Raw genomic sequence first — 16,182 nt, forward strand, 5'->3', positions numbered from 1 at the left:
GTTTGTAACTTTTATCTTATCATACCATAATGTTCATTTGAAACGAACATTTTCATCCATGGCAGTCTAATAATAAAGTTAAATTATCAATAAATTCACAGCGAATAGGCGATTACTGAATGTGTACCTCACGTTAAAAGATTGAAAATAAAATTTTTCTGTTATATTTATTGTAAAAAAAAAGTTTATTTGTAGAAAGAAGTTATAGTTCGCAATATTTGTCAAGATGATCCGATCGTGAGTACCAATTATATATTCATTATTATTCCATGTATTTACAAAGGTTTAATTTCAATCAAATCGTGATTATACGATTAATATACATTGGAATTGAATCAATTCAATCTATTGTACCTCATTGAGATGTGAAAACAATTGAAAACTGAAAATGGTTTGATTGAAATGTTAAAAAAAATTAGCAACGTGACAGATTTTAATAGACATGGCCATAACCATAAATATGCAACATATAACAAGTGAGAAATAAATTACCAAATTGATCAATTAAATTTCAAAAATAACTTCAAATGACTGCTGATATATCCTTTAAAATATGTTGTGCATTTGTCCTAGCCAATTCCAGCAATTTGTTATAATTGGTATAATTGGCACGTGATACATTGCTAGCAATTAAATGTAAATTTTAAATTTACGAATTTTGTTATCCTATGTTTATATGTCATAATGTCTGTGGTATAGATAATGAGAATGATATTAAATTTGATTGATTAGAGTTTGCTTTGTATACAGAAGAGATGATTGCTGGATTGTAATCTCTGCGACGAAATATATGCAAATTTGGTAACACTTGCTCAGGGGTCGTACTACTCCTTATTTTCCTGATTTTCCTTATTTTTGAAAAAACCACCTTATTCCTCCTTATTTTTGAAAAAGTTCCTTTTTTTTCCTTATTTTTCAATAATTTTGACGAGAAAACTACATTTTTGGATAACAGATAATAAAAAAAAATCGCTGCGCGGCAGAATACTGAGCAATAGGGTCATCGTAAATCTTCACCCGATCTCCTACTGCTAGTAAACAAACCATAGAAATGTAGTTCCTTGTTGTCGATTTTACTGAAGAAAAATATCCACGTGGATTACAGTAATTTTGCTACCTTCCCACTCAATGGATTGAAGAATTGAAGGTAACGGACGAATGTTTGGAAAGAATTGCCTCTGTCTCACGCTAAAAAGCGCGGTCATACTAAGTCAGTTAAAACATCGACTTTACAAACAGTCAGTCTAAGAAACAATCTAACGACAATAGAGCACAGTGGGGGAGGGGGTCCCAAAGTTTCAAAATTTTGGTGGACGCCACTTGTGTGCGACCTGTTGGAGGCTTGAAAAGGTCAATGGAATCTACCTGTTCCAAGTCATCTATGGGAAGAATCATTATTTTATTATTTCACTGATGTACTAAGAGGGAAACTTTCCCAACAAACTATTTGGTGGTAGATCACACAAAAAAACAAGACCTACATAAACTTAAATTCATTTGATCAAATTATTGTGTTGTTTACAAATTTGATATAATTCTGACCTCAAATCTCTACTTCACCTAAAAGAAAATTAAGGAATGTAGCATATTGAGAAATGTACAGTTTTATCCTGAGGTTCAAAACACGACCTACAACCAATGGAATGTTGTAAAGAGCCATAGTCTTATTTTGTGGGTTGTGTGGATTATTTGTATTAATATTTACACGTAAATATTCACAGTCCACAAAATAAACAATTGACATGGTATAAGAAAGTAGCGGTAAGCTAAGGTTAATAATTTCAAATTAACTTTTACTATTAAACCATGGTAATTCATAGGCCGCGTTCAGGAACGAAAAATTCTTCACTGAGTGAACATTCGTTTCGTTGAGTTAACGCTGTCAACCCAGATGTCATGAACGTTTCGTTTCTGAACGTGGCCCATTGCGTTTAAGTGGATTTAAGTGGATTAAATTAGTGTAAAATCGTTGAATATGGGTATGGGAATTTTTGAAAAACTTCGTAATTTTTGATTATGAGCCTAAAAAAGCGTGCAAGGGGTTGTGCGTATAAAAAATCATCAAGATTTTTACCCAAAAATTTACTTCCAAGCTCCTTATTTTCTCCTTAATTTCAACCGAAAAATTCCTTATTTTCTCCTTATTTTTTAAAAAAACCTCCTTATTTCCTTAATAAGGCACGCCATTTTTGAGTGCGAGGTCTGCTTGCTGTATTAAGATCCTTGTAACAAAATCATAACAGTTGGACGCCTTAATCCATTTTGTTACGAGATTTCTTGTTCTAGTAATAGTAACGATAAACTTTTACACTAATATGCTACCTGCGACATTGTATTGAAATCGGTAGATAATCGTAATGGAATAAAGTCAGTAGTAGTTGCTGACTCAGTTTATAGTATAGGTAGAGCTAACTTTGTGTGCTTTCGATATGTTGATAAATCAGCTATATGACTTATTGGATTAAAAACAAACAGTTGTGATTCACACGTCAGTACTAATTAATACCTAAATCGACAAATATATTACCACACTAGAAAAATGATACCGAGTACGTGAAGTTACGTGTGTGCATTGATGCACAATAAATAAATATTGACATTGAATGGCCGGCTGGTGGCCGAATTAAGAAACGGATAATCATCTGTTATTGATAACAACGAGAAACTTAAACAGCGACCTTCGGTCAATATGTTCGCAGATAAAAAAAACCCTACAGTGAACGACTGTCAAATTTTTCTGAGAATTTTATTGTGTCATTGCAAATTCACAATGACATTCTCTGAAAAAAATGACAGTGAGACATTTGAGATGTCGTTCATTGTATGTTAAAACAAATGAAGTAAAAGATTTTGCATAAAACATTATGGGTTTTATCAAAGCACCTAGCAAGGTAATAGAAAAAAATAAAGTAGTACTTTAATCAAAGTATGCGAATATTTCCATTTCTTTTTTTCTTAATGTCACTGCAAAATTACCATTAAGGCTGCTAATGGTAATATTGGTATCAAAACACCAGGACCGAACTGGCCACACTGGATGATCGGGCGATGCCCGATGCACCCTTTGTTTTTTGGCGCTCCTCAGACCAATAAAGTTTGTTTAGGCGCCTCTGAGTTTTTTTCGCCCGATTCCCCTTTTGGTAGCTAGGCATCTATTACCCTGCTAGGCTGCTAATGGTATTATTGGTATCAAAATACTACTCTAATTGACGTGTAAAAACATCTATTACCCTGCTAGATGCTTTGGTTTTATGAAACTCACTAACAACAATAAGTAGTTAAACTTACACTGATGTGCTACAACGGCTACCCCTCTCAATAGAACAATCTGTCAATACAAAGAAAAATGAAAAATCATATATTTAAATGTGTGTGTGACAGCTTCGTGTACAGACTGTAAAAAGCAAAGTTCTGAAAGAACAGGTTAAGACAACCACGAAGGCGGTTGACTCCAAATTTTATAAACTAATAGATCATTTTCATTATACCGTACTTGTCAACGTAACCCCACTTTTCGTCAAGTAGTCCTTAACCTCAATCAATTGACGTTAACTGCGTTCAATTTACTGATTTTTATATGAAAATCGTTCGTTAAATTCATTCGATATTTTTCGAAATGTCTGACAGTTGGGATCGTGTCTGACGCTTACAAGGTCATGAAAATGATCTATAGTGGGAAAAATCAACTTGAAGAAAATATTTTTCTCGAAAATTCAGAATTTTGTTTTTGTTAAGTTCCATTTTACATATAAACTTCGCAGCCGTTGACGCTATTGTGTGTCACCGCCTTCGTGATCAACTCAGGGTTGTCTTTACCTGTTCTTTTAGAACCTTGGTAAAAAGGGACTCCTAATGTCAAAAATAAAGGGACTCCTAATTTCAAAAATAAAGGAACTCATAATGTCAAACGAAGCAAAGTTGACGTTTTCGTGTTAGTGGTGTGTGTGATATAATTTTTCAATGCATTTAGGGTCAAAACTTCTCTAGGTAGTCTACTTCTATGCGGCTACCACATCAGTTTAATTATCCACTTTTGATATTTAATAGAAACAGATTGAAAGACAATCTCCTCTACTTCAAAGATGTAACGCGTATTTTCCTACACCATTAACCTACATACCCGTGCACAAAATGTGTTTCCTTCTTTCTTGAATGTAATGTTTTTCTTTCCTTTATTCTTTCAGCAATAGCAACGTTTCAAACATATCAATAAATTCAAATAGTTCAAACTGGTCTTACTCACCACAATCTCGCAAACCCACCACTGTGAAAGTATTCAGCCCTGTTAACATACGAAAAATACGTAAACGTAGAAAAATGGCTGACAGCGAGAAAGAAGAGGAAACAAATCTTGTAAGTTTATTTATAAATAAATGTTTTTCATAGCCGAAATCTTATCGAAAAACTGATAAGAAGGTGTTTGTGAACCATTTTGACATCGGAACAAATTGAAAGAAATCATTTGTAGTGTGTGAATTTGTTCCAATTGATGACAAAATAGATGACATTTAAAATGTCAAAATTGAATTGAAAATTCATTGTGATGTTTATGTGTTATTTTCGTCTTTAAAATTGCGAAAGGAAAAAAATATAATTCAAATGGTTAGTTAATCGATAAATAATGGTAATTAGCAATGTTTCCGTTTCCAAGCTAATTATCAATTCATTGCGAACAAGTTGATGCACACTGACAAATACTTTTTTTTTATAATACAATTCTTATTGATTTTAACGTCAGATTAAGTGTAGGTAATGTCATGTTGTTGTGGTTTCTTTTGAATGTGATTCAATTGATTAATATCGTCAATCAGTTACAACATTTTCATTTTACTCGTATACAATAAATTTAGTTGCTGATATCATGATCACTTGACTTTATTCACGTGTTTCTATAATTCATTTTCAGCAAGTGGAATTCGAATGGGTTTTACACGAAGAAGTTCACTCTGTTCTCAAGAATCTTCATACAATCCTTGTGGTGAGTTGGAACTGACCTCCGAATGTTCATAAAATCATCTCCATTAATTTACGAACAAAAAAAAATTATTGTAGGAATGTGCACATCGGTTCCCCGTGCCGTTGTATGGAAACGACGGTCGAAAGATGGATAAATTTGTTTTAACTGTTCCACAAGACAATCTGAGGTGTGTCGTTACATTGACTGGTGATAGTATTACTCATGCTGTGAGTGTTTTACTTTTATAATATTGAATTTTTCACTCACTAATTGACCGCCTTTCTGTTGCAGGATATTAGTTTTAAGGTACAACGAGCTCAAAATGCCGTTCAACGTACCTCGATCAATCAAGATTCACCATGGAAATTACAACAAGTACAGGATGCTGCCAATCATTTACAACAAGCAATACATCACATTGACAATGTAGACAGTTCCTATAATTTTAAGTAAGTCAGATCCATCAAGTCGGATTTCTCTTTATCGACATTCATAGTTAATGGTTACAAAGATTCGCAGCAGTAAATCTGTTGACATTCGTTTTATTAGCTAGCACTTCTTGGTTAGATCATTGGCTGAACACACAAGGAGACTGACTTCTTAAAGTTACTTTTACTCTGCGCACATTTTTTTAAAATTCATTTGTGGAAGAGTGGGAAAAGTCAAAGGACGTTCCGATACATCCATTACGGAATCTGATGGAGTCCAAATTTGTTTGTTGATTCTGTTTGAATGAATTTTTTCTGTCTTTTGCTGCGCTTGGGTGTTTTCACAGCAGTTTTCCTCTTTATTTCCCGATTTTCCATCAGAAGATGAACTTGCTTTTGTAAACTTTCGAAACTTGTTCAACTGAATGTGTACTGCTGTCTCGTGTAACGGACCAGCGGAAACGACTGAAGATGGTTAGACCACTCTAACCTCTGACCGCCACTGGTCCCGAAGGTCGAAACAGAGATATTCGTCTAAGATATGCTTTACGCACACCCTGGGAAAGGGAAGAGCCAAGCTCTGTTCGTTAATTTTTTTATAATTTTTCTTTCGCTTTTAGAATTTTTGATAGGCATTACAGTTAGTTGTCCTCGTCCCGAGCTTTATGTATGTGTTTACAGCCCGTTGCAATAACCGTAACGTAAAATAAGCTTGGATTCAACTTGGATTCAATTTACTATGCTCTAGACTGTATGTCGATTTTAATTGTCATGAAAAGATCTGAAACTTTATTAAAAGTTCGATGAACTTTTTTTTGCCTTAACGTTTTACAATTGACAAAACCAGTAAAAATAGGTGAACACTCAGATAAAGTGCATTGACATTTTTTCGTAGCTCTTTCGAATTGACTTCGTCACACTAGAGCTACGCAGATTTTTTTGTATTTGTAATCACTTTAAAATGAAATAAATGAAATGAAATGAAATGACATGTCGACATTGCGAATTGCATCTTGAAACGGCTTTTTTCTACTCAAATGATAACTTGCCTTGAACAGTGCTTCGAAATATTTAAATTCAATAATTTACGTCTGTCAGTCGATGATGTTAGGTTTGACCTACATTGTGTAACCTCAAATGACGAAATATGTATTCGTATACTTGAACGTAACGTTTATTGCCTTGTGTGTAAGAATAATAGAACATTCCAACATTCCATTCCAAGTAAACGGCAAGCTTAAGTCTTTCAATCTGTTACTTTTTTTGTTTAAAGTATCACCTACTGTTTGACATGAATCATCTACTTCCTTTTTCTATAAAGTCTTCTCTATATTGTATAAAACAATCTTAGCCAAGACTCGTCACTTATTTTTATCTTCGTTGAAGATAACAGATGACATTTGTGAAAGGTTAAAAGTCTCAGGATCAAGGGCTTCTTTCAAGTGATTATGAGGAAGCTACAATACAGTGTTTTGCTGGTAAAGTTATGTACTCATTGGTACTCTGTTTGGTCAATGACCATGTCACCCCATCCTAAATATGGAATCGATTTTGATAAGAAAATGTTTATTTTCTGTATGTAATGTGCAAAACGATACCTTGAAATGCCATAGTTGACATGTTGCAACTGAACAACTTTTTTCTATTGTTAAAATCAGAAAGTAGTACAAAGGTCTTCTCCTAAGAGGCAATGTCAATAGTTATGTAGTAGACAAGGAGATTTTTGGTAGCAATGTCTCTGTGCTAGGTCGATTTGAACTTAACACCTCTTATGGAACCCATATCACTAGAAATTTTTCATCTACAACAAGCAAGCTATTATCCTCACAAAAAGGAAAAGGAAATCAAATTGCAACAATTTTTCTGAGAGTTGAGAGTCGTTATGTGCAAAAAGAAAGTTATTCCATTAATTTCACAGGATGTGGTATCCATCGATTCGTTTGAGCAGCAAAATAGGACAGTGGCCATAGCCCATTAAAATCCCACATAGCTTCACTAATGATTGCTCAATCCTTAACCAAAACAGATGACTGAATAAAGAACTTAAATATTGATTTCTCCTTTAGTTAGCTCATCAGAACTTTTCAACACTTTTCGAAAAGATCAAATATTTTTACAAAGACCAATGAAACCTTACTGTACCTTTGCTTTACAATTTGAACATATTACAGATCGTCCGACGAAGTTCTACACATCTTAGGAAATATATTAGCTGCACTGCAACGAGGTCGTACCAGTCTAGTCATACCAAAGAAAAAACCCATAGACGAATTGATGAAGAGCCGAAATATGGTAAAATATTACATCTTCAGTTTATCAAAACTTTAATAAACTAACTGAGAGTGTTTAATCAATTCAAGAAATCGTTATCGCCGAACCTGCCAGATGATTTAGCCATCAGTTTTTATTTACAAAGTCACAAGTTAATATTTGCCGTCTATCAGCTGACAAATGTACAGGGAACTATGAAATTTGATTCATCGCAAGCTGAATGTTCTGTACCTTGGTTAAATGAAGTCTTAGTGTTATTCACGGTCGCATTGCAACTGTGTCAGCAATTAAAAGATAAGGTAAGTCATACTATATCATTTTCGGTTTGACAGGGTGGGATAGAAAATTAATTAGTTGTAGCACGGATGTTTCGCTGCTTTTTGGGTTTTTGTGGCGCTTGTTGAAAATTCTTTGTCAAGTTCTAAGTGGCATTCATCATTTTAAGTTTAGACACAATAAATTGTACTTTGATAATTCGTCTAAATATGAAACCATTGAAATGGAATATGAAAGTCCTTCGTTAGTTCAATTTTCCACTTGATTGTAATTAGATCGTCAGGTAATAATTCTCAGAAATAACTCATACATTCGCGTCATCATTAACTTCACGAAAAGGTCAGGGAAATCCTGCGTAAATTAATCGTTGCGTCCTTTTCGTTGCAGATGGCACACGTTCAAGTAAACCCTAATTACTAGTTCAATTTAAGTTAACTGCTGTCCTGGGATCGGATCAGTAAAAACAAGTGACGAGGTCAATCCTGAGGTCGAAACAGAGTCTACCTTCTTCTATTGGACTTAACTAAAATCCTGTTAGGGAAGAGTTTGGTGCTATGTTCGTTGTTTGATTTAGAGTGCTTTGGTGAGGGAGGAAGATAGATTTTCTTTCATTTGTGTCTACATAACACATGTAATACATTTATCCACTTCCCAATTATGCGATAAAAGGACATCCTTGCAGTGTTTCTTTGCCGTGGCAACCATATACAGATAGGCAGAACAATCACCGTAGGAGAGATCGTTGCCAGCACAAACTTAGAGCTCTCGAGGATTTAAAATTATCCAGAAATTATAAGTCTAATTATAAGTTGTGTGAAACTGTTACTATGACATGGCAACCGTGCACAGACAGGAAAACACGAATACATCCATTAAGTAGCTACTTAGAAAGAGATCGTTGTTAGTACAAGGTGAAGGGATATTTAATGGCGTTAAGTACACTATTGTATCCATGAACAGGATCTTCCTGACTGCACGCCCATGACTTAGTAAAACTAGGCAGTAGAAGCTAAAATTCATAAGTAGGATTTTGATTTTAATGTCAAACGTTTACTACACGCACGAAATTTTTCTGTTTCTGTGTTTAGCTTGAGTTTATGTTTTCTCCATGTACATGCAACATTCACAAAAACACCAGTAAACCACAAAACAGAAAATCTGTCGGTTTTCAAAATTCCGTGTGTGTGCTTTGAATGTATTTGCCTCGACTTCTCCTTCCTGGTTTTACTATGACATCGCATGCCTAATAATACACAGAAAGCATGTGCTGCGCTTGTTTCAAACGTGTCGAACTACGATCACCTGCGGCCAGTTAGGGTTGGTAATATTTCTATGTGGAACAATAATTGAACAACCAACAGTTCCTGTCAAAAATTGAGACCAATGATACTTCTTAGTTGAATGTTAAAGCTTCGTCCCAAATTTAAGTGCTCCCGAATATTGTGTTGCTACATTATCGCTTCATTGAATATACGGATAAAAAGCAACAAACAAACATTTCAATTTACTGTGTAACTCCACTCGACACAACAAATGCTGTTAAAATTTGGCATTTGTACGTGTAAGACGATCGCCATTTTTCACACAGCGAATGATTACAGCTTCAACACACATATGCTTTAAAATGAAATTTAATACATTTTATATGTGAATTTTATGACTCAATTTTATTAGCTCGTACTCATTTGAAATAAAAACGAAAAAAAAATTGGAAAGGAAGAGAAAAATCCCCGAGTAAATGGAGAGATTTTAAGTTTCTTTTTTTCTTCTTTCCTTCCTTTTTTTATTGAGCAAATGGTGATAAAAATTGAAAACAATTTGGTTGTTTTATATTTTTAACACCGTAAAGCCTATTGTTGTTGTTGTAAGCTATCGCATCTCAGGATATGGGGGTACAACTGTTTGTGAATACCTTTGTTTGCAATTGGGTTAAAATTAAGTTCATTTAGTCTCGTGCAAGTGTTCGTGTATCAGATTAGGGAATGCTTTTGCGATCCAATGCTTTTTCGTGATTCTTTTATATTTTGGGGTTTTCCGTTAATGTTGGTTTTAGATACGGTTTTTGGGCGCATAAAAAGGTCGGTCTCGTTTTAATTTTGCGCATTTTATTGATTCGGTAACTGAGTTACAATACTTCATTAAATATGAAAACGTTTAGAGAACCGCATAACAAAGAAACAATTTGAATTATCCAACGTACCGAAGTGAAAATGAATGTAACGGTTTGATATCCTAAAATTTTTTAAATATTGAAACTGACTCCGTGCATAGATGGTTTACAAATGTTAGAAATCTATAAATAATCGATCAGTTAACATCCAATTTTTTTCGGGCTAGTTCGTTGAACTAATGTCTGATCTTATTATGGTTGACTTAAAGTAATCCATGACTAATTTTTGAGGAAGCACTGAAACGTGTTACTTATCTGGTTAGAATGTGAAAAGTTGAAGGTGGAACAGGAGCAACCCGCTAAAGTATATTATTCGTTCAGTCATATTGACTCCTAATTTCAGCAATCGTTATTTGATTACAAAAAGGACTACGTTTGTTGATTCATGTTTTGTAGAGTTTACAGTTTTTCCATCTATTAAATCGTTTGCTCAATAACTTCAGTAAATCCGACTTTGAGTAATTTATTTTTGCATCAATAAAGCGCAGACTGGGTTCTTAAAATGTGTACAATTGGTTAAACAATTGCAAACCAACAATTTCTGTTCTATATTAGTGATGTGATCCATCACGGAACTATACAATTTACAATTTCAGAAGTAAACCAATATTTGAACTACTTTATTGCCTTGCTGCTCAACATTTCTGGTTTTCAATATAAACCAATCCGAATGCAAGATTGGTAATCACACAAAAAGTCGGTTACACCGTTTGACCCACTTTACCTTGTGTTGTTGAGCAATGTATTTAATGTAATGCAATGTACAGGTTAAATCACTCCAGACACCGCCACTACACACCTATATTAGAAATGTGTTGCATGGTGTCGACATTATCCTAAAACCATAAAATTTTTCGACGAGATTAAATGTTAAATCAATACCCGTTTTCCTAGATAAAAGGGTTTAAGTGTTCATTATATTTATAGTGCAACATTTTCGCACGTAACAAGTATCTGAAGCCGTTATGCTATTCATGGAAAACACATTAGGCTATATTTGTAAACGTACATCGAGATTATACATCCAACATCCATACATGAATACAATTCAAAAATATTATTGAGAACTACTCGGTTTGCTGCTTTTCCCACATTAACAATCTTCTTGTTCGTTTTTCTTCATGTCCAATTCGATTGAAGTGAAGCAAGGAGGAAGAAAAAAAAAACCGAAAATAGAATTGGTTTATAAAACATTGACTACACATTCGCATCTTCTATCTGATACAAACTATGTATTGATACGATACACCCAATATTTATGAAGTTCAGCAGCCAGTTTTAGGGCTTTTATTTCACAGATACAACATTGGAAAAGAATATTGCTTTCAAATGGTGCCATAAAATATTTATGTGGAAATTTTTCTTATAATTTTGTTGTTGTATGTGATTGAAATCAAATTTATTATGTTTATGTTATGTAGTTTAGTTTTCTTGTGTGTACATTTCGAGTATTTTTATTTATTTATTTTTGTGCTTCCTCACTTTCTCCACTCACCCATCTATACATTTTCGACAAAATATTATTTACATTACTAATATGAGTTTGTTTATTTATCTTTTTTTTTCTCTCTCTTTTTTTTCTTTCATAATTTTCAGATATCGGTATTTTCGCAATATAAAGATTTTACTGTTGGGTCTCGGTCGCCATCTGCCCTATCTTATTGATTCTGTTATTTTGTTACGTGTGTTTGGGATACCTTGTCAATTGAGGCTGCATTACCAAATTACCATGCATGTGGTTATTGAACAATTATTGCAGACTAATAATTAAACGTAAGTATGGAAATTATACTATTTTGAATTATTAAACACAATAAATTATATTATACAATTGCCAGTTATATAAGAGCATTCTGTCCGGGATAGTAGTACTCATTTATTTACCAAATTTACTGAAATTTAACAAGATCTACAGAAAACTTACCTAATTTGTGTTTCGATAAATTCAATAAAAGTTCGGTAAATTTCAATATTCTGGTAAAAAAAATTACTAAAAATATGCCCTGCCGTGTCATCGAAGAAAAAATACGACGCTCTGTTCGGATCGGATTTTCAAAATCGTCTTTTGGGTCGGTTCGACTTTGAACGTTGAACGTTATTCATCCGCGGTTTTTGAAAAACTTATTTTTTTTTTTTTTTGAAGCATAATAAATAGTTTATTGCATTGTGATTTACTTCATATCGCAATTATCAATGGTGTACGGAGTAAGGGCCATTTTCGTAGACCGAAAAATCAGTGTGCTTTCCCTGTTAAATCTTCTTTTCTCACTTAAACCGTTAAACCCTAAACCGTTAAGATGCGACAAAAGAATAATTTGGGATTGGTTATGAAGTGAAAATTTTTTAAAGGAAGAGGTGCTCCCTACGTAAAAGTGTTTAGATAACAAACGATATCAATTTCTTGATATATCGAATACACATTACTTATCATGTAAGCACCAACTGGACTCATTGCAGTAGGAAATGATGGTAGATTTGAGCTTCTTATCTTGAGTACAGTTGAACAGTGTGCAAAGAAAACTCAATAATCATACAAGAAGCCACTTCCATCATCTGTTATGAAATTTATAGGTATTTTACACAAAATATCTTGCTTTTGAGTCGATAATCATAAAATTGTAAAGACGAATTGCATCGACTTTACAAAATCTTTTCAAGTATACTCGCTGTCTATCAGTAAAATTATGAAACTTCAACACAAGCTCGCACTTAAAACAGTAAATACAATAAGCTGCATTATCTAACTTCCCTTTCGTGCTGCGTATTGAAATCATCTTCTTGCTTAAACACTTGTTTAAATCTGGAAGCTATATCGCTATACTGTTTCATTTATTGGACATGCTAAGCCCAATATAGTATTGAAAATACCTTATTCAACTAACAGTTTATCTAACAACGTAAGAGTCGTTTGTTATGTGATTAAAAGAAGATTTTATTAGATTTTATCGAAGAAAAAATAAATTAATTGAATCTATGTGGGTGCATGACAAAACAATTTTCAATTTTTGGTTAGCTCTCCATCAAACTGGTTACGATAAAACGGTCTAATGATTATGTTAATTGTGCATTTTTGATTTAACCAAAAAGTAATGTTACACATAATCCCTCGATTCGGTAATTTTGTTTTGTTAATTAATCTTTTTTTGAATTTCATAATTTGCAGGTTGTAAAAGTCCAGCTGAAACACACATCCAACCGATCATTTCGTTAAGTTTTAAAGTAAATATTTCCAAATTTATTTATATTCTTCAGATGTTTAAAATTAATTAGATAAATTTCAATTTGGCTAGATACAAAATGAAAATATTTAGAATTTTAACCATGGTTTTAAATTAGGATTTAAGACAATTTTATTTTATTTATATAAAATACTTAATTTCTTAGTATATGATTATGTCGAAATTTCTTAAGTTTATCCTTAAACCAGAGAATAGGCTATAGAACAGCAAAGTTTACTTAAATATAAATACGTTAAATGAATATAATAGACAAAGATCACATAAATTATTATTATAAAAGTACGTAAACGCATTTTATATTTTGATTTTATTAAATTGGTTTATTTTGAGAAAGATTTTTTTTTTATTTGCGATACAATCACTAAACTAGCCGCTTGTGCCGAATTAGCAATAGCTGAACTTGGCCAGCTGATCAACAAACCCACTCTACTTGTACAATATACAATCAAAACACATTCTAAACAACCTGTAATAAGCACAGCAGTCATACGTGTTGTGTGCGCACATAAATGACCTCAACGAATGTTCTGATGTTGCTAATTCGACACAAGTGACTGGTTTAGTAAGTGTAGTCCACATTTTGGATTACACAATCTGTATACAGTTTTTACCGCATTCGATACTCAATTATTCATCTGACATTGAATCCTAATTTTCCGCAAAAAAAGGTTCTCATCGTTTAATTTGCTGCATAATCGAGAGGGTAAAATTTAGAAAAAAGTATATTCCGTGCTCATTCCAAAAATTTCTTTGTTCGTAATTATACAGCTGGGATTGTAATTGAAATACGATCAAACATTTGAATAATTACATTTTTTTTATCAATTCCAGCCTATTCGCCATTTTCATTAAACTTTTCACTCCGTTGACAGCAAAATATTGATTTAAAAAAAAAAAATCATTTCTGTTATCTCTAAATGGGAAAAATTGAGTACTTGTGAGTATACCAGTGTTGTAAAACCCCGTACTCTGAAAATTGTTTTTACTTGCTATCGATAAAGGAACATTGTTGTCAAGATGAGCAGAAAACGGGAAGTTTAATCATCTATTTAAATTGAAAAGAAAAATTTATTCTGCTGCTTGTTACTTTTCGGTAGTGCATTTCCTTTTCTTTCTCTTTTTCCTCCCATAAATAATAAATGAACTTTATCGATTCGGAAAAAAAGGTCATGCCGTTAAAAGTAACTCGATAAGTGTTGACATATATTTCGTTTATCCAAGTTTTGCTTGACGTCATTAATTTATAAATTAATTGAAACTGTTAGAATGACAATGACAACTTGCACAGGACGATAAAAACTTTTCGTATTGTTGCTTCAATTTATGCGAAATATGTTCGACCTTATTAAATCTATCGAGTTGAAGGTATGTTGAAAAATCAGTAGAAACCATCTAATATACATTGTACTACACAGTATGTATTTTTGATCAGATTAGGACATAAAATGAATACAAATTGATTAATTGCTTAGAAGATTCGTTACAACTGAACAATATTTAAGTATAGCAAAATTTGCTGTACACGATATACACAAGCTATATTATAACCTATTCCCAATCCATATTTTCATCAAAATAGCCAATTTCGTCGATCAATGCAATTTAAATCTTTTAATATCAGATTAATATCGGAGCGATTCTGTTTAGTATATTTCTCTCTCCACTATGTGTTGTGCTTTCATAAAACTTTTAACATCATACTGACGTCACACAATTTATATTTCGAACATTTTCGCAGAAAATTATTTGATTTATTGGAAATTATGATTTTTATTATATCAACTTTATTAGATTTTATTAATGTAGGTAATTCTTTCTACATGTGATCGCTGGTAAAGCTGTAATTCTGTGCTTATTTTACGATTGTTTAATTTAAAATATTTTTATGCCTAGACGAATTGCTAAGAAAATATAACACGTCAAGCCGTAGATGAGCGCCGGCTAATATAGCGAATAAAGTATATTTATATTTTCGTTCAGCTACGTCATCCGCTTTGCTGGCATACAGATCCGGTCTCTTTATTCCATTCAGTATCAAAACTGACCTTCCAGAAATGGATAATGATTTGTTATCAACAAAAACGAAAAAAAAATAGGCAACGACCAACGGTTCATATTGTCTGTTAAATGAAGTAAAAGACTTTATGTTATACATTTTAAGCGATATTTTGAACATCAAAAGTAACAGACTTAATAATGTATGATTATATTAAATTTGTTACTTGCTCTTTATAAAGTAATAGAGGGTCAATGATAGCCTTCAAAGTTTGGATTACCTCATGAGACCACGACTTAAAAATCAGGCCATATTATTAATGATATAAAATTGAAAGTACATATTGGTTCTAGATGACGAAAAAGGGCTTGGCAATAGAGAGGAAGGATACGACTGGACGACTTATATTTATTATTATTTTCCGTATTTTATGTTCAACCGAAACTCAAAATGCTAGACAACTTAAATATTCCAATTTTCGAATTTGTCTGGTACGACAAAAAGTCTTCAATCAAAACCACCTCAGCTGAAGCGGCTGCAATGTCTTATGTTCAATAACTTTATGACTTTGTTGATTTACGCACCACTACCCATTATGGCGTAATTAAATGTTTTTAGGTTTTTATTGGCAGCATAAAATTATGAGGTTTTTGTGTATGTTCTTTACAATTAAAACATTTTCTTTTCCAATACACCAAACAGGTGATTTATTAATTTATTTCCCAATTTCATGAGTAATTGAGTTCTTTAGATGTATAAGTATATATGCTTATTTAAGTCATGCAACTTTGTCTGACTGAGTTTAAAAGAACATTTTACATTTGTCGATTAAGTCAAATTGGTTT

General features: G+C 32.8%; 1 protein-coding gene across 4 annotated transcripts; it reads left to right on the top strand.

Annotated features, from left to right (window-relative positions):
* The first annotated feature begins 72 nt into the window (after positions 1-72).
* Positions 73-13,676, top strand: LOC119081237 (protein rogdi). 4 transcript variants are annotated; one of them, XR_005088464.1, is made up of 9 exons: positions 73-237; positions 4,185-4,353; positions 4,907-4,978; positions 5,053-5,184; positions 5,249-5,406; positions 7,557-7,677; positions 7,746-7,955; positions 11,699-11,875; positions 13,266-13,674. XR_005088464.1 is itself a non-coding variant. In XM_037189964.1 (8 exons), exons 1-8 carry the CDS (start codon positions 227-229, stop codon positions 13,311-13,313), a joined length of 921 nt encoding a protein of 306 aa, XP_037045859.1. In that variant the 5' UTR covers positions 73-226; the 3' UTR covers positions 13,314-13,676. The 4 variants fall into 4 exon arrangements, 1 of the variants encoding a protein (XP_037045859.1); XR_005088465.1 differs by lacking the exons at positions 73-237; positions 4,185-4,353 and adding exons at positions 4,585-4,602; positions 4,710-4,745; XM_037189964.1 differs by lacking the exon at positions 11,699-11,875 and having other exon boundaries at positions 13,266-13,676.
* Positions 13,677-16,182: the final 2,506 nt, after the last annotated feature.

The sequence above is a fragment of the Bradysia coprophila genome, unplaced genomic scaffold (assembly GCF_014529535.1).
Source record: "Bradysia coprophila strain Holo2 unplaced genomic scaffold, BU_Bcop_v1 contig_358, whole genome shotgun sequence".
Taxonomy (NCBI): Eukaryota; Metazoa; Arthropoda; class Insecta; order Diptera; family Sciaridae; genus Bradysia; species Bradysia coprophila.

Coding starts and splice junctions, on each gene's coding strand:
- LOC119081237 (XM_037189964.1), top strand. Junction 4,354..4,906: donor AAGAAGAGGAAACAAATCTT/GTAAGTTTATTT, acceptor ATTCATTTTCAG/CAAGTGGAATTCGAATGGGT. Junction 5,185..5,248: donor GTGATAGTATTACTCATGCT/GTGAGTGTTTTA, acceptor TTTCTGTTGCAG/GATATTAGTTTTAAGGTACA.